Raw genomic sequence first — 19,194 nt, forward strand, 5'->3', positions numbered from 1 at the left:
CTGTACGTTCCAAAGTATTGGAATGGGGTTACTCCTCTGGTGACTGGACAGCCAGGAAATTAACGGACCCAGGAGTTTATAAAGAGACAATTCTAGTAGCCACCTATGTCCGAAGAAATTTGTGTCTGCCTGTTCCAACTGCGTTCGGAACAAGACATCACGCCAGCGTCGTGCGAATCTACTCTATCTATGGGCTGTGCCCCATGGCCTGAGTCACACCTCTCAGCAGCCTTCATCATTGGCCCGCCCCCGTCTAATGGAAAAACCACCTTCTTGGTTGCTGTGGATCGGTTTTCCAAGATTTTCCACTTCATTGTCCTCCTCAAGCTCACATCGCTCGTGAGACTGCCACAATAATGGATCAACATGTGTTCGGGCTGCACTGCCTTCCTCGAGACACAGTGTCTGATCGTGTACCAAATTTCGCTATCCGTTTTTGGAAGGCTTTCTGCTCTCCTGTAGGAGCCACAGCCAGCTTCTCGTCCGGTTTCCACCACAATCCAGTGACCAATCTGAGAGACTGAACCAGGAGTGGGAGAAAACCTTGTGCTGTCTTGCCTTTTCCAACCGCATGACCTGAAACTCTCAATTGGTTTCGGCAGAGATCACGCACAATAACCTCCAGTTGTCCTTCACGGAATTCCTGCCTCCGCTCTTCTCTGATTAGAGATTGAGGTACGAGTTCCTGCTGATGAATAGCTGATCCAACGCTATTAGCGCACCTGGAAACGAGCCAAGGCGGCTCTGCTGCGCGCCCGGAAACAGCAGGTCCGTCACACTGATCGGCTCAGCCGGCAGGTAAGGTCATTCAAGCCAGGAGAGGGGGTCTGGTTGTCATCAAGAGATCTTCCCCTGAAAGTCTTAGTAATGGAAAAGACTTTCAATAAGCTGTGGCATAGATTGCATCGATCAGCATCACTGAAGATCCGGCCGGTATTCCATGTTCCCCAGCTCAGGCCGGTTCTACCTCATCCCTGATCCAAGTGACCCCATTCCCCCCTCCTCCCCGATTGGCAGATAGACTGGGAAGGCTATGGTGCACAAGAACCTTCCTGGATCACGGAAAAGGTCATCTTGAAGAACTCGCTCATCTGGCTCTTCCAGCGGACACAAGTCTGTGGTTTTCAGGAGCTGCGCCTATGAAGCAGACCGAGTCAAAACCACGGATTCAACAGCGCAGCAGATACGGCATTTGCGCTCGTGAATATGCTCGTGTCAGCTAATTATTAGTTCATTGCCATGGTATTTAAATCCATTCCTTTCGTCGTAACGCTTGTCGAGACTTGTGCATAGCACAGCAAAGGTTCGCAGCCTGCTTGCATTTGGACTTGCCTGAGAAATTGTACTGCCGAGTCAACTGACACTGAAGACCTGCGATACTGTATTCGATTTATATTTAGTTATTCATTTCAGCTGCAGTGTTGACTTCGTTTTCCATTTAAGGGTAACAGTTAACAGCCACGTTTGGCCAAGCGTTTATTGTTTTCCTTTCCCTCTAACTTAGCACACAAAAATCTGCAACTTATTAGTCCGCCTCAGTGTCACTTTCCCTCTTTCTCTCGGTACGGGCCATATCCACATGGCGTGACAAGATTTTGGAACTGGAATAGGGACAGCAATCAAAATGTTTGGTCACTGTAAATTGCTCTCTTGTCATATGGAGCAGAGGTGCTGGACAAAGCAGTCCAGCAATTTACGTTAGGTCTTACCAACGTGGAAGAGGCCACATCGAGAGGACCACATATATTAGACGTTTCCAACAAATTCGCAAGTGATCTGTTGACCTATTTGAAAGGATTGTTTGGGGCCCCGAATGCAGGTAAGGGTGGAGATGAATCTGCAGGTGTAACATTTCTGCCAGTTGAAGGGATATGTGCCAGGAGGGAGATTAATTTTCAGTGGCGAATGGACAAAGGAATTACAGAGGGAAGGATCCCTATGGAAGGCATATAGTGAGGGGGGCGGGTTAGGTGAAGATGTGTGTCATGGTATCCTGCCGTTGAAGATGGCAGAAGTTGCAGTGTATGAGGTGTTGAATGTAGAGGCCCGGGGAATGGTGAAGGCAAGAGGAACTCTATATCTGTAAACGCGACGGGAAGATCGGGTTAAAGCAGTTGGCCGGGATATGGAGGAGATGTGGGTGAGGACAGCATCAAAGGATCGAAGTTGGAGAAAGGGAATCACTGTTCGTTGAAGGAGGACATCTCTTTGTAGAAAGAAAAGTTCATCCTGGAAGCAGATGCGGCACGTATGAAATAATTGAGCTAAGGGAATAGCATTGTTGCAGAAGAGAGGGTAGGAAAAAGTACAGTGAAGTTGTCGTGGGAGTTGGAAGGATTATGAATCTCTATTTATTTAATCCTTTTTCCACCAATCTTGTTGAATATAATTCCTTGTCCACTCTCCAGGTACAATGAGCTATAATGATAGCGCACAAGAAGTGGTCTTAACGAATGGTTCGACGCTGACATTTCTGCCCTGTTACATACCAGGTGCCCAACAAATTGTGTGGGAATTTAAAACTGTCTCAGGAGATAATAAAACCAAAATATGCACAATGGATAACGGCAATAAGGAATGTAATTCCACACAGTTCCCAAACATTAAATTGGCTAATTGTGATGGATTTGCACATGGTAATTACTCACTTCATTTTGAAGCAACGAATACAGACGCTGGGATTTATTACTGCACTAACGGTTCTACGGATGGCCACGGAAAGGAATTCAGACTTATAAGTTTCAACGGTGAGTAGTTAACTGTTTTACAACATTGTTTTTGAATTATCGAACACTGAACTGCACCTATTCCATATTTTCCTCTAATTTCTTACAGCTTAAATTGGAAACAGATGTACTCAGAGGAAAGTACGGAAGAAATATGGCAAATGTTCAGGGGATATTTGTGTTGAGTTCCGCATAGGTATGTTCCAATAAGACAGGGAGGTTATGGTAGGGTACAGGAACCGTGGTATACAAAGGCTGTAATAAATCTAGTCAACATTAAATGAAAAGCTTACAAAAGGTTCAATGAGCTAGGTAATGTCAGAGATCTAGCAGATTATAAGGCTAATAGGAAGGAGCTTAAGAAGGAAATGAGGAGAGCCAGAAGGGGCCATGAGAAGGCCTAAGCGGGCAAGAGTAGGGAAAACCTCAAGGCATTCTACAAGTATGTGAAGAGCAAGAGGATAAGATGTGGGAGAATAGGACAAATCAAGTGTGACAGTGGAAAAGTGTGTATAGAACCGGAAGAGATGGCAGAGGTACTTAATGAATACTTTACTTCAGTGTTCACAACGGGAAAAGGATCTTAGCGATTACAGGGATGACTTGCAGCGGACTGAAAAGCTTGAGCATGTAGATATTGAGGAAGAGGATGGGCTGGAGCTTTTGGAAAGCAGCAAATTGGATAAGTCACCAGGACCAGGCTACTGTGGGAAATTAGTGAGAAGATTGCTGAGGCTCTGGCGATGATCTTTGCATCATCAATGGGGATGGGCGAGGTTCCAGAGAATTAGAGGGCTGCGGATGCTGTTCCTTTATTCAAGAACGGGAGTCGAGATAACCCAGGAAATTATGGAATAGTGAGTCTTACCTCAGTGTTTGGTATGTTGATGGAGAAGATGCTAAGGGGCAGGATTTATGAACATTTGGAGAGGTATAATAGGGGTAAAAGAGTCAGCATGGCTTTGTCAAGGGTATGTCCCGCCTTACCAGACATTGAATTTTTTGAGGATCTGACTAAACACATTGATGAAGGAAGAGTTGTGGATGTAGTGTATATGGATTTCAGCCAGGCATTTGATAAGGTACCCCAATCAAGGCTTGTTAAGAAAGTGAGGAGGCATGGGATCCAAGGAGATATTACCTTTGGATCCAGAACCAGCTTGCCCACAGAACCAAAGAGTGGTTGTAGATGGCTCATATTCTGCATTGAGGTTGGTCACCAGTGGAGTGCCTCAGGGATCTGTTCTGGGACCGTTACTCTTCCTGATTTTTATAAATGATCTGGATGAGGAAGTGAAAGGATGGGTTAGCAATTTGCTAATGACACAAAGGTTGAGGGTGTTCTGGATAGTGTGAAGGGTTACAGTTTGACATTGATTGGATGTAAATCTGGGCTGAGTAGTGGCAGATGGGTTCAACCCAGGTAAGTGTGAAGCAGGTTACTTTGGTTGGTCAACTATGATGGCAGAATATAATATTAATACTCTTTCAAGACTCTTGGCAGTGTGAAGGATCAGAGGGATCTTGCGCAGGTTGACTCTGTGGCTAGGAAGGCGGACAGTGTATTGGCCTTCATCAATCGTGGAACTGAATTTAGTAGCTATAAGATAATTTTGCAGTTATATAGGACCCTGGTCAGACCCCACTTGGAGTACTCTGCTCAGTTCTGGTCGCCTCACTATAGGGAGGCTGTGGAAGCCATAGAAAGCCATAGAATTTTACAGCACAGAAACAGGCCTTTTGTCCCTTCTTGGCTGTGCCGAACTATTTCTCTAGTCCCACTGACCTGCACCTGGCCCATATCCCTCCATATACCTCTCATTCATGTACCTGTCCAAGCTTTTCTTAAATGTTAAAAGTGAGCCTGCATTTACCACTTCATCTGACAGCTCATTCCACACTCCCTCCACGCTCTGTGTGAAGAAGACCCCCACCTGCAAAAATTTCCCTTTAAACTTTTCCCCCTTAACCCTTAACCTATGTCCTCTGGTTTTTTTCTCCCCTAGCCTCAGTGGAAAAAACCTGCTTATACCCATCTATCTATACCCATCATAATTTTATATACCTCTATCAAGTCTCTCCTCATTGTTTATTGTTCCAAGGAATAAAGTCCTAACCTATTCAATCTTTCTCTGCAACTCAGTTTCTCAAGTCCTGGCAAATTCCTTGTAAACCTTCTCTGCACTCTTTGAACTTTATTAATATCCTTCCTGTAATTAGATGACCAAAACTGCACACAATACTCCAAATTAGGCCGCACCAATGCCTTATACAACCTCACCATAACACTGCAACTCTTATACTCAATACCTTGATTTATAAAGGCAAATGTGCCAAAAGCCGTCTTTACTACCCTATCTACCTGTGACGCCACTCTTAGGGAATTTTGTATCTGTATTCCTATATCCCTCTGGTCTACTGCACTCCTCCGTGCCCTACCATTTAACTGGTATGTTCTACCTTCATTTTCTCTTCCAGCTGGTCAACATCCTTCTGCAACCTTTGAAAACCTTCCTCACTGTCCACTCTACCTCCAATCTTTGTATTATCAGCAAATTTGCTGATCCAATTTACCACATTATCATCCAGATTATTGATATAGATTACAAATAACAATGGACTCAGCAGTGATCCCTGTGGCACTCCACTAGTCCCAGGCCTCCACTCAGAGAAGCAATCCTCCTCTACCACTCTCTGACTTCTCCCTTCGAGCCAATGTATAATCCAGTTTACTCACCATGTATACCTAGCTACCAACTATCCTCCCATGCGGGACCTTGTCAAAGGCCTTACTGAAGTCCATGTGGACAACATCCACTGACTTCCCTTCATCCACTTTCCTTGTAGCCTCCTTGAAAAACTCTATTAGATTTGCTAAACATGACCTACCACGCACAAAGCCGTGTTGACTCTCCCTAATAAGTCCCTGTCTATCTAAATACTTGTAGATCCTATCTCTTAGTACTCCTAACAATAATTTATCTACTACCAACATCAAATTTACTGGCCTATAATTTCCCGGATTGCTTTTAGAGCCTTTTTTAAATAATCAAACAACATGAGCTATCCTTCAATCCTCTGACACCTCACCCCTAGAAACCGACGTTTTAAATATATCTGCCCGGTTCCCTGCAATTTCAACACTACTCTCCTTCAAGGTCTGAGGGAAAACCCTGTCAGGTCCTGGGGATTTATGTACTCTGATTTGCAAGCACCTCCTCCTCTTCAATCTGAATAGGTTCCAAGACCTCACTACTTGTTTGCCTTATTTCCATTGACTCCATGCCAGGTTTCTTAGTGAATACAGGCACAAAAAAATCCCATTAAGGATCTCCCACATTTCTTTTGGTTCAATATATTGCTGACCACTCTGATCTTCAAGAAGACCAATTTTATCCCTTACTATCCTTTTGCTCTAAATATACCTGTAGAAAATCTTTGGATTATCCTCCACCTTGACTGCCAAAGCTACCTAATGTCTTCTTTTAGCTCTCCTGATTTCTTTCTTAAGTATTTGTTGCACTTTTGATACTCCTCCAGTAAATTACCTGCTCTCTGTTTCCTATACATGTCATACATCTCTCTCTTCTTCTTCATCAGAAGTTCCAATATCCCTAGAGAACCAAGGTTCCTAATTCTTATTCACTTTGCCTTTAATCCTAAAAGGAGCATGCTGACTCTGAACTCTCAAAATTTCTCCTTTGAAGGCTTCCCACTTACCAATGACATCCCTGCCAGCGAACAACCTGTCCAAATCCACGCTTTTTAGATTCTTTCTCATTTCTTCAAATTTGGACTTTTTCCAGTTTAGAACCTCAACCCGAGGACCAGATCTATCTTTATCCATGATCAAGTCGGAACTAATGTTGTTAGGATCACTGGAACCAAAGTGTTCCCCTGCACACACTTCCGTCACCTGTCTTAACTCGTTTCCTAATTGGAAATCTAATTTTGCATCTTCTCCAGTCAGTACCTCTACAATATTGATATAGAAAACTTTCCTGGGCACATTTTACAAACTCTAACTCATCTAAACTTTTAACAGTATGGGAGTCCTAATCAATACATGGAAAATTAAAATCCCCTACTATCACAACTTTGTTTCCTGCAGTTGTCTGCTATCTCTCTGCAGATTTGCTCCTCCAATTCTCTCCCTCTATTGGGTGGTCTATAATACAACGCTATTAATGTGATCATACCTTTCCTGTTTATCATCTCCACCCATATGGTCTCGGTAGACAAGCCCTCTAGTCTGTCCTGACTAGCAATGTCACCCCGCAATCCTTCATTCCTCTGCCTATATCACGTCTGAAATATCGGAACCAGTCCTGCCCCTCCCGTAGCCAAGTTTCACTAATGGCTACAATGTCATAATTCTAAGTGTCAATCCACGCCCTCAGCTCGTCAGCCTTCCCCACAATACTCCTGTCATTGAAATAGACACACTGCAGAAGATTATTACCACCACACACAACCCTTCTATTTGTGACTTTGCATGAACTACTAACATCATTTATTGTCACCCCCGCTCCACTATCTACTCTAGCACTCCGGTTCCCATTCTCCTGTAAATCATTTAACACCCCCCGCCAAAAAAAGCACTAACAAACCTCCCTGCAAGAATATTGGTCCCCCTGTAGTTCAGGTGTAACCCGTCTCTCTTGTACAGGTCCCACCTGTCCCAGAAGAGGTCCCAATGATCCTGAAATCTGAAACCCTGTCCAGTACACCAGTTCCTCAGCCAAGTGTTCATCCTCCAGAACATCCTATTCTTGCCCTCAATGGCACGTGGCACAAGTAGCAATCCTGAGATTATCACTCTCGTGGCTCTGCTTTTTAACTTCCTACCAAACTCTCTATATTCAGTCTTCAGGACCTCCTCACTCTTCCCTCCTGCGTCATTGGTACCGATGTGTACCATGACATCTGGCTGCCCACCCTCCTATTTCAGAATGCTGTGCATGCGATCAGAGACATCTCTGACTCTGGCACTCAGAGGCAACAAACCATCTGGGAGTCTCTGTCGTGACCATAGAACCTCCTGTCTGTACCTCTAACTATCAAGTCGCCTATCACTACTGCTCTCCTTTTCATCCCCCTCCCCTATTCTGCACTACAGAATCAGACTCAGTGCCAGAGATCTGGCTTCTACAGCTTATCTCAGATAAGTCATCCCCCCAACAATATTCAAATTGGTGTTGTTGAGGGGATTGGCCATAGGGAAGCCCCGCACTGCCTGCTCTTTCCCCTTCCCTCGCCTGACGGTAACCCAGTTACCTGTGCAGTGTTCTTTGGTGTAAATGCCTCCCTGTAGCTACTATCTATAAACTCCTCATTCTCCCGAATGATCTGGAGGTCATCCAGCTCCTGCTGCAGTTCCCTAACGCGGTTTGTTAGGAGCTGCAGCTGGATGCACTTCTTACAGGTGTCGTTATCAGGGACAACAGAGGTCTCCCTGACTTCCCACATCCCGAAAGAGGAGCATTCCAACACCCTACCTGGCATTGTCTCTACTCTAAATGAACAAAACAAAACTTACCGGAACCTACCCTCACCTCTGCCTGTCCATGCCAAAGCCTGTTGAGCCAAAGCCATCCCTCTCTGACTCAGTCCACCCTAACGATGGCCGCTGTATATGGCGTTTCTTTTAAACCTTTGGGTGCGCAGTCTCGCCTCTTTTCCTTGATCAGTTAAAAAAAATGGCTTCTCTCCGAGATGCCTTTACTTCTTCATTCTCCACCTCTTGTTTCGATTTACAGAGCAGAGGAGTGAATTTACAGAGGATTTACAGTGCAGAGGAGATTTACAATGCTGTTTCCTGGATTGGGGAGCATGTCTTATGAGAATAGGTTGAGTGAACTCGGACTTTTCTCCTTGGAGCGATAGAGGATGAGAGATGACCTGATAAAGGTGTATTAGATGATGAGAGGCATTGATCGTGTGGATAGTCAGAGTCATTTTCCCAAGGCTGAAATAGTTGCCACAAGAGGACACAGGTTTAAGGTGCGGGGGAGTAGGCTACAAAGGAGATATCAGGTGTAAGGTTTTTTACTCAGAGATTGATGAGTACGTGGAATGGGCTGCCAGCAACTGTGGTGAAGGCTGATACGATAGGGTCTTTTAAGAGACTTTTGGATAGGTACATGGAGCTTAGTAAAATAGAGGGTTGTAGGTAAGCAGAATGATTTCTAAGATAAGGACATGTTCGGCACAACTTTGTGGGCCAAAGGGCTTGTATTGTTCTGTTGGTTTTCTATGTTTCTATATATCATCTAATTTATGTATTGCATCATTCCACGGCCACAAAAACAATAAACATCACATGTGCCAGTCGTCATAAATCTGCTGATTATGAACATTAAGTGTGAACAAAAGAGATATTTTTCTATTATTTGGTATAAACAATTCGAGCGATCCACTGTAAAAAGAAGGATTAGCTAATGGAGTCTTGATGATTGGTTACCGAAGCTGCTGCTTCTGAAGACAAAGGACGTTGTGAAGGCTTTGCAGAATACTCACAATGGAAAGGTCATTGTCAGTGGAAAACTCCGGGGATGCGTGTTGGGTTTTAGAAAAGCTACCATTAAAAGGAAGATATTACATACTCCAAAGTGTGGAATATATCCTCTTCTATCCTTGAATGTAAGAGAACAATCTTCCAGGGCCTTGAAGGATATTTTGAGGAGTTGCTGTCCTCTGCTGAGGAGCCTAATGACTGGAGGATCACAACTGTGGTAATTTGTGTGAAGATGTTTTTTCAAGGCTTTATTGCAGACCTCGTAGCAATTTATTGGGAAAAATATTCTGAGGGAAAGGATTAACCTTGACTCCGGCAGACAGCGTTGCAAACTAATTTCATCAATATCTGAACAGAGGTATTGATGTTGCAGCGGAGTTGATGGCCAATGCAATGGCAGGTAGAACGTAATCACAGTGTGATACAGTATATCAGCCCCTGAGGACAAGCACGTCTGCTGCACATATCAAACTTTTATTTACCACAATCTTATATAAAACATATTTTATTCAATCCAATTACCTATATCACCTCAACTCTGACTGCCACACCACACCCTCACCTTTTCCACTCTATCGAGAGATATTAAATTCTGAACTATGTAATTAGGGTAAGAATGAAATAATATATTTTGGAAAGCTTATTACGACTGGAGCATGCATAATACGCGACCGCAGATGAGGAAATATTGAATAACAAGGGATCTTGGCATACACGTCTTGATAACCTTGTAGATGTCAAAACAGGAGAATGCTGTTTTTTAGAAGCTGTTCTCAAAACTGGTCTTCATCTGCAGCAGAATATATAATCAAGAGAAGGAAGATCAAGATAACACACTATAAATGATCACTTAGACCACAGTGGTGTACTTGAGTACATTTCTGGATATTACGGGACAGGAAGGATGTGATTGCACTGCAGACTGTACAGTGGGTATTCATTCAGATATTGTCTGGGATGGACTGTTTCAGTTATGAGAAGAGTGGGTTAGACTGGGGACGGTGGATGATGGTGGTTGTACTAATAATAGTATAAACTAATATGCAAAGTATTGGAGACTGAAATCACAGGTCATATATTTGAGCTTAAGTCTACTGAGTTTAGACCCGATGTGAAGAAGATGTTTGTTTTTATTTAGAAGGCGATTAAAATCTGGAATGGGTGGTAGAGAGAGATACCTTCACAATGTAAAAAAAAGCTTCCAGATGGTAGCAAGTTTTGGAAAAACTGAAGTATATTGTGGAGACATTCATTGGCATGGCTCTGTGAATCGAGCAGTCTCATTCTGGTCTCTACATCTCTGTGATTCTAAAATCCCATCTGCAAAGATCAATATAATTTTTAGACTGTCTCTGATGCTTATCAAGCTGAAACAGGTGGACAATAAATTGGAATTAAATGGATTGCTTGATAATGGTTACTTTTCCCTTGTACTGAAGAATGACAATAGTTTTATATCACATGGTGCTACGAGATGATAAGATGCGCAGGATAACGGTGGATAGAATTGCATCTTAGGTACTTGGAACCAAACTATGGAAGAAGGAATAGGATAGAACTTGCACACTATCAGTGTATGGTACTGTGGAGGTCATTGGTCTGAGATCTGTGAAGGTAGCGATGAGCACAGTTCGATAGATTATAAAGAAGATGAATTGGGTCCTACAGGTATAAATAAACAAAATGATATATAGAACACAAAACATAGCACAGTGCAGCATAGAAAGAGACCCTTTGCCCACGAAGTTATATGAAACTAACAATACTTACAATTTTGTGCTTACCTGAACTAGCCCCTTCCGTGCAGACAATAATCATATCGCCCTTACCCTATGGAGAAATATATCTACGTAAGACCTTTTAAACACCTCTATTTATTGACTGCATCTTAATCACTGGCAAGCATATTCCAGGTACCGACTATTCTGCGAAGCTCCGCCCGCCTCCTTTGAACGTTTCTGCTCTCACATCATTGCCTGCCCTGTAGCATTAGGCATTTCCATCCTGGGAAAAAAGATGCAGGCAATCTACTCTATCTACCAACTTAAACATATGGACATTTATAAGGACTTCCTTCAGCTTCCGCTGCTGCAAGAAAAAATTAATCCAAGTGTGTCAAACACTTCTTTATGTCACATGTTGTAAATTCAGAACTTTACCAGGTGCTCCCTGGTTGGCTTCCTGTATATCGGTGAGACCAGCGTAGACAGGAGACCGCTTCGCCGAGCACCTACACTCCGAAATAATTTTAGTACAGTTCCCATTCCCATTAGATCTTAAGACTATCAAATGTAGGTGCAGATTTAAGCCATTTGGCCCATCGAGTCTACTCTGCCATTCAATCATGGCTGATTATTTCCCTCCTCCTCAACCTCATGAGGAGGTTTCTCCTCAAGCCTTCTCCCCGTAACCATTGATGCCATCTCCAAACAAGAAACTTTCTATCTCTGCCTTAAATACACACAACAACCTGACCTCCACAGCTGTCTGTGATTTAAAAAAAAAAGTCTAAAAATTCTGGCTAAAGCAATTTCTCTGTGTCTCTGGTTTAACTAGATGCCCCAGTATTTTGAGGCTGTACCCACTTATCCTAGACTCCTCCACCCTGCAATGCTCAAGCTGAAGCTTAATGAGTACTTTGTAAAGCTTCAGCGTCATATCCTTGCGCTTCTATTCAGACCTCTTAAAATTAATGCTAATATTGGATTTGCCTTCCTCACCGTCGACTCATCCTGCAGGTTAACCTTGAGAGCGTTGTGAACAAGGACTCCTATGTCCCTTTGCGTCTCAGATTTTTGGTGTTTGTCCAAGTTTAGAAAACACTCTGCATATTTATTTCAAATACCAATGTGTATGACAGTGCATTTTCCGACATTGTATTTCGTTTGGCGCTTCCTTACCCATTCTCCAAATCTGTTTAAGTCCTTCTGCAGCCTAACTGTATCCTAAACACTACCTGCCCCTCCACCGATCTTTGTATCATCTGCAAATTTGGGGACAAAGCTAACTATTCCATTATCTAAATCATTGATACACAGCATTAAAAGAAGCCATGCCAACACAGACCCCTGCGGAACATAACTACTCACTGATAGTCAACCAGACAACGATCCTTGTATTCCCACTTGCTGCCCCCTACCAATCACAAATGCATTAACCATGTTAGTATCTGTCTTGTAATAACATGGGCTCTTAAATTGGTAGCAGCCTAATGTGTGGCACCTTGTCAAAAGCCTTCTGAAAATCCAAATATACAAAATCCACTGTATCACCTATCAATTCTACTTGTAATCTCCTCAAAGAATTCCAACAGGTTCACCAGCTAAGATTTTCCTTGAAGGAAACCATGCTGTCTCGGGACAACAAGTATTGCATAACCTCAACCTTAAAAAATGATTCCAATATCTTCCCAACTACTGAGTTCAGGCTAACTGGTCTATAATTTCTTTTCTGCCGCCTTCCTCCTTACTTGAAGAGTGGGGCAACATTTGCAATTATCCACTCCTCCACTCCTGTTGCGCCCTGCCAGAGTCCAATGATTTTTGAAAGATCATTTCAGCTCTTTGAGCACCTACTCCCTTGTAATAGTAACTGCATCCAGTTCCCTTCCTTCACACACTACATCAGGCATAATATCAGTGTCCTCCACAATGAAGACTTATGCAAAATACTCAATTAGTTCATCTGAAATCGCCTTGTCCCCCATTATTATATCCCTAGCGTCATCTTCCAGCGGTGCTGTATCCACACTCATCTCTCTTATTCTATACATATTTGAAAATTCTTTTAATATCTTCTTTGATATTGTTTGCTAGCTTGCTTTCATATTTCATCTTTTCCCTTCTAATGAATTTTTAGTTGCTCTCTGTATGTTTTAACAGCTTCCCAATCCTTTGTCTTCACACTAATTTTTGCTTTGTTTTACGGTCTCTCTTTTGTTTTTACAGCAACTTTGACTTCCTTTGTCAGCCACGGCTGTACTATTTTACGATTTGAGTATTCTTTTGTTTTTGGATTTCATCTGTCCTGCACCTTCATTATCTTCTCAGAAACTCGCGATATTGCTGCTCTGCTGTCATCTGTGCCAGCCGCTACTTCCAATTTACTTTGGCCAACTCCTCTTCATACCACTGTAATTTTCTTTACTTCACTGAAATACTGCTAAGTCAGACTTTACTTTCTCCGTATCAAATTTCAAGTTGAACTCAATCACATTATGATCAACGACTCCTAGGGACTCTTTTACCTTCATTTTCCTAATCGTAAAATACCCATCCGGTATAGCTGATCCCCGAGTAGGTTCAACGGAAAGCTGCTATATCTTGTAGGCATTCAACAAACTGATTTTCTCAATCAACCTGCATTTTAGACTCCGCCATGACCATCAGAACATTGCCCTTTTGCACGCCTTTTCCATTTCCAGCTACTGTTGGAAGGCCTATATATAACTTCCTTAAGGGTCCTTTTACCCTTGCATTTTCTGAACTCAACCCACTTGGCCCAACATCTTCTGAACCTATGTTATGTCGTTCCACAGGTTTTATGCCATTCTTTACCACCCACTGCCTCAATCTGATTCACTATTCCTCCAATACAACGTGCAATAAGTCATTCAGATCCCAACTGCAACCATCCTTCAGCCACGATTCTGTGATGGTCAAAACTGAAATACTGCAACAAGATCATCCACTTTATTTCTTCTACTCCGTGCATTGTGATATAACACTTTGCTGTATTTGCTTCTCTGTTTGATTTTGCATCCTTAATACACTGATACTCGCCGTGCTGGCTGCAATTTTGTCCTATCACCTGCTTGCTCTTCCTGACAGTCTGATGCTATCTTTGCTTTTTTACCATCCATCCTATCCAGGGTCCCTTCATTCCGGATCCCACACACCTAACGAATTAATTTTAAACACCCCCCCCCCCACACACACACACACAGCAGCTCTGAAAAACCTTCCCACGAGACCATTTGTCCCCCTCAGCTTTAGATGCAATCCGTCACTTTTGTACACGTCAAACCTTCTCCAGATCAAAGAACCTGGAGTCCTACCCCATGCACCAGTTTCTCATCCACACATTTATCTGCCATATCATCCTGTTTCTATCCACACTGGTGCATGCACAGGTAATAATCTAGTCCTGCATCTCAGTTTTCTATCTCGCTCTCTAAATTCTGTGTGCAGAATCTCAGTGCTTTTCCTTCCTGTGTCGTTGGTACCAATATCTACCAGGACATCTGGCTGCTCTGCCTCTCTCTCTGAAATGCTGTGGACAAGATCCGAGATGTCTCTGACCCTGGAACATGGGAGAAAAACATACCATCCGCGTGACACGTTCATGTAGGTGTACGTGCTGTCTGTTCTGCTGACTATTGAGTTCCCAATCACTACCTGTCTCCGCTTCACTGCCTTTCCTTTCTGCACCACTGACCCATGCTCACTGCCAGCAACCTGATCTCCGTGGCCTTCCCCTGGGAGGTCATCCCCCACAATAGCCACAGTGGTGCACTGAGATAATTACCTACTCATATTTCCATTTTTGCTGAGAGTTACCCAGCTTCTTGCCTCCTGCAGTTTCGGGGTGACTACTTCCCTGAATCTCTGATCGATTATCTCCTCACTCTCCCATACAAACCGAAGGTCATCCAGCTGATCCTCCAGATCCCTAACGAGCTCTTCAAGGAGCTGCAACTGGATGCACTTCATGCAATCTCCAACATCTGGCATGACCAACACAAAACGCCAAATAATAATGACCAGCCCGGTTGTCCCTTCTGTACTTTATTTAATTCGCGGTGCTCTGCTCACACCGCTGAGTTGGCCTCCGGAATCTTGGAACGTTCGCGAAGCTCTTCTTTTAAACAAGCGAGGCCAACCTGCGACAAATCTCGTCGCTGTGATCTGCTCCCGCCGCTGATTGGGCCTCCGGAATTCCCATTCCGATATATAAACCCATGGTCTCCACTGTTTCGATGAAGCCACACTCAATGTTGTAGTAGCAATGCCTCATAATCCGTGTGGGTAGCCTCCAACCTGGTGGGACCAGCATCCATTTCTCGAACTGATCCAACACGTGCCCCCACAACCCCCACCCCCCGCGCCGGTTTTCCCAACATTTGGAAAATGTTGCCTTTACTCTCACCTTATCACATTGCCTGTGAATCAGCTCTCTCTGGTGCTCCTCCCCCTTTTCTTTTTCCAGGGCCTTCTGACATCTCCGTTCAGATTACCCTTTCTGCAGCCCTGTATCTCTTTCACCAAACAACTTCCTAACTCTTTACTTCACTCCACCCCACTCCCACTCCCCATTTCCCTGTGTTTCTCTCTCCTCTCCCCCCCCCCCACCTTCTAACTGATTCATTTTTTCTCGAGGGTCTTGTCCAGAAATGACTGTTTGGGCTCATTTCCAAAGATGCCTCCTAGCCTGCTGATTCCTCTGGCATTTTGTGTGTTTTGCTTGGAGTTCCAGCATCTGCAGATTTTCTCCTGTTAGTGATAGTGTCCTAGTAAACCGTTTCTACCTCATTTATAAAACCTACACACCTTTCTGTAATGGTGTTAACAGAATTTAAAGCATGATTGCAAGTGCAACGTCAGTAAAGCTTTAAAGGCTTCAATATTTGGAAAGCTAGAAGGGGCCATGAGAAGGCCTTAGTGAGCAGGATAAAGGAAACCACCAAGGCATTCTACAACTCTATGAAGAGGAAGCAGATGAGCCGTCTGTGAACAGGACGAATCAGGTGGAATAGTGGAAAAGTGTGCATGGACTTGGAGGAGGTAGCAGGAGATTTTTAGTAAATACTTTGCTTCAGTATTCGCCAGATAAAAGGACCTTGGCAGTTGTGGGGATGTTTTACAGCGGGTTGAAAGGCTTGATCATATAGACATGAAGAAAAAACGTGCTTGAGCTTTTGAAATCATTAAGTTAGTTAAGTCACTGGATCGGACGAGATATACCCCAGGCTAATGTGGGAGGTGAGGGAGGAAATTGCTGCGCCTCTGGCGATGATCTACCAGAGAATTCCCGGAAGATAGGAGGGTTGTAAATTCTGTTCCCTTGTTAAAGAAAGAGAGTAGAGGTAACCCAGGAAGTCTGGCTTAATGCAGTTGTGGGCAAGTTGTTGGAGAAGATCCCGAGAAGCAGGATTTATGAGCCTTTCTAGAGACATAATCTGATTAGGAATAGTCAGAGGTTACAGCGCGACGTGGATAGGATGCAGAACTGGGTTAATAAGTGACAGATGGAGTTCAACCCGGATAAGTGTGAAGTGATTCATTTCAGAGGGTGGAATCTGAGGAAAGAATATAACATTAATGGTAAGAATCGTAGCAGTGTGGAGGATCAGCAAAATTTTGGTGTCCGTGTCCATAGGACACTCAAAGCTGCTGTTCAGGTTGATATTGTTTTTCAGAAGGTGTATGATGTGTTGGCATTCATTAACTGTGCGATTGAGTTCAAGAGCCGTGAGGAAATGTTACAGCTATGTAAGACCTAGATCAGACCCCACTTGGACTAATGTCTTCAGCTCTGATCACCTCACGGTCAGAAAGGGTGTGGATACTATACAGAGAGTGCAGAGGAGATTTACAAGTATGTTGCCTGGCTTGGAGTGCACGCCAAAGCAGGATAGGTTGAATGAAATTGGCCTTTTCTCCTTGGAACGACGGAGGGTGAGAGGTGACTTGATAGAAGTGTATAATACGATGAGAGGCATTGAACGTGTGGATATTTTGAGGCTTCTTAAATTTGCTTGTAATTGGGAAGAGAGGGAATGTCAAGTGCAGGTTTTTCACACAGAGTGGTGGGTTATGGAATGCACTGCCGGCAACGATGGTGAAGGTGGATACAGTAGGTTCTTTTAAGAGTCTCTTAAATAAGTACACGGAGCTCTGAAGAATATGGACTATGCAGTAGGGTAATTCTAGGTAGTTTCTAGAGTAGGTTACATGGTCGGCACATGTTTCTAAAGTATTGAAACTCTGATCCATTAAGCATTAAGCGTTTCTCTTCTCAACCAGATCTCTGCCCTGGCCACAACATCATAGTTCCATGTACTGATTCATACTTTCTATTCATCACCTTTTGACTAATACTCACATTATTAATATAAACACATATCAACCCGTCCGTCCCATCGTACATGTTATGCTACCTGTTCTTACTGTGCATTACATCTACCATCCTCTTAATCTTAATACTTCCTGTCCTGGGGCCCTGGATCTAACCCCCTGAAGAGAAAAAGTAGTTTAAACACTCAGACTTGGTAATGTAATTAGCACAAAATTGTCACAGGCATGGAATCATGGATTTAGATAGCATTCATGCTCCCTGTCTGAGGTATCCTGACTTGCGTACATTTAGAACAGTTCCCTTTAAACCCTTTCTGTTCATGTACCTGCCCGAATATCTGTTTAACTTTGCAGTTGCACCCTTGCAAACAATTAAATTGTCAAGGCAGAGAAGCCCACGGGCCTTCATTTGGCAATGTAATTGGTGTGGATGGACGGTTGTTCATCCACATGGATATTACTGGCTGACGGGCCTGTTTCTGTAGAGCATGATCTTATTTTCAGCATGTTCCTGTTCTTTATAATGAAATTGGCCACGCCTCGCTGGGGACTCACAGGATGAATGATGAAGGGTCTCGGCAGAAACATTGACTGTTTATTCCTCGCCATTTATTCCTGCCTGACTGCTGAGTTCCGCCAACCCTTTGTCTTGGTTACTCTGATGCATGAAGAGTGATATGCCCAATAGTTGGGGGAGATATCACTGTCCCTGTAGTGTTGCCCGGTGTCTCTTTTATCTTCACAACTACATTAGAGAGTTTCATGCGGTCTCCAGCATAAAAAAAAACACTCAATAAAGATTACTCCTTAATATTTGGAGTACTGTGCTCAGTTTTGGTCGCCTCACTGCAGGAAGGATGTGGAAGCCAGAGAAAGGGTGCAGAGGAGATTTACAAGGATGTTCTCTGGATTGGGGAGCATCTCTTATGAGGATGGGTTGATTAAACTCGGCCTTTTCTCCTTGGAGTGACGGAGGATGAGAAGTGACCTGATAGAGGTGTATAAGATGATGAGAGGCGTTGATCATGTGGATGGCCAGAGGCTTTTTCCCAGGGCTGAAATGGTTGCCACAAGAGGACACAGGTTTATGGTGCTGTGGGGTAGGTACAGAAGAGATGTCAGGGGTAAGTTTTTTTTCTCAAAGAGTGGTGAGTGCGTGGCATAGGCTGCGGGCAAAAAGGTGGAGGCGGATATGATAGGTTCTTCTTTTAAGAGACTTTTGGATAGGTACATGGAGCTTAGAAAAATAAAGGGCTATAGGTAAGCATGGTAATTTCTTCCGTAGGGACATGTTCTGCACAACCTCGTGGGCCGAAGGGCCTGTATTGTGCTGTAGGTTTTCTATGTTTCTATTCCGTCGACACATAAAAGGCATCACCAAAATTTCACTGACAAAAATGTGGTCTGCGCGATTTCTGCTGAATTTACCTGCCTTCATTGAAAGGTGACTGAATATTCTAAGGCTGGCTTGTTACTTTCGTTTCACAGTATCTGCAACCCCAGAAAACGTGATTCATCAAGGAGACCCGGTGAAGCTGATGTTAGAATCATCCGATGTTTCCTATTTTCGCAAAAGAGCATCGAACATTTCGACCAATCCCGTAAAAGGGGAAGGGATTGAAATTCACTGGTCACGAAATAGCCAACGGATAATTGAATCTTCGCGTTTCCAGTTCGATTACAGAAGTTTAAACATCAGCGCGTTTCGCTCGGAGGATGAGGGGCGCTACGTCTACACTGTGAAGTTGAGCAACGGAAAGCAGGCATTTTACAGCATCTCACTTCAAATAGCAGGTTAGTCTTCATCCTAAAAAAAGTAAGTTGACATCAATATGTCACGCGTTTCACTGTTCGAACAGGCCGCTTGATAGGAATC

The 19,194-nt window shown here is 43.6% G+C and overlaps 1 protein-coding gene across 1 annotated transcript in view; it reads left to right on the plus strand.

The window, feature by feature from the left end:
* Positions 1–2,557: 2,557 nt before the first annotated feature.
* The window catches only part of LOC132398128 (uncharacterized), a 103,029-nt gene continuing 86,392 nt past the window's right edge, over positions 2,558–19,194 (plus strand). Inside the window, exons 1-2 of the mRNA XM_059977193.1 lie at positions 2,558–2,747; positions 18,807–19,112. Of these exons, the coding sequence (XP_059833176.1) occupies positions 2,558–2,747; positions 18,807–19,112 (496 nt within the window). The remainder of the gene's footprint in view (positions 2,748–18,806; positions 19,113–19,194) is intronic.

This window comes from Hypanus sabinus, chromosome 1 (assembly GCF_030144855.1).
Source record: "Hypanus sabinus isolate sHypSab1 chromosome 1, sHypSab1.hap1, whole genome shotgun sequence".
NCBI lineage: Eukaryota > Metazoa > Chordata > Chondrichthyes > Myliobatiformes > Dasyatidae > Hypanus > Hypanus sabinus.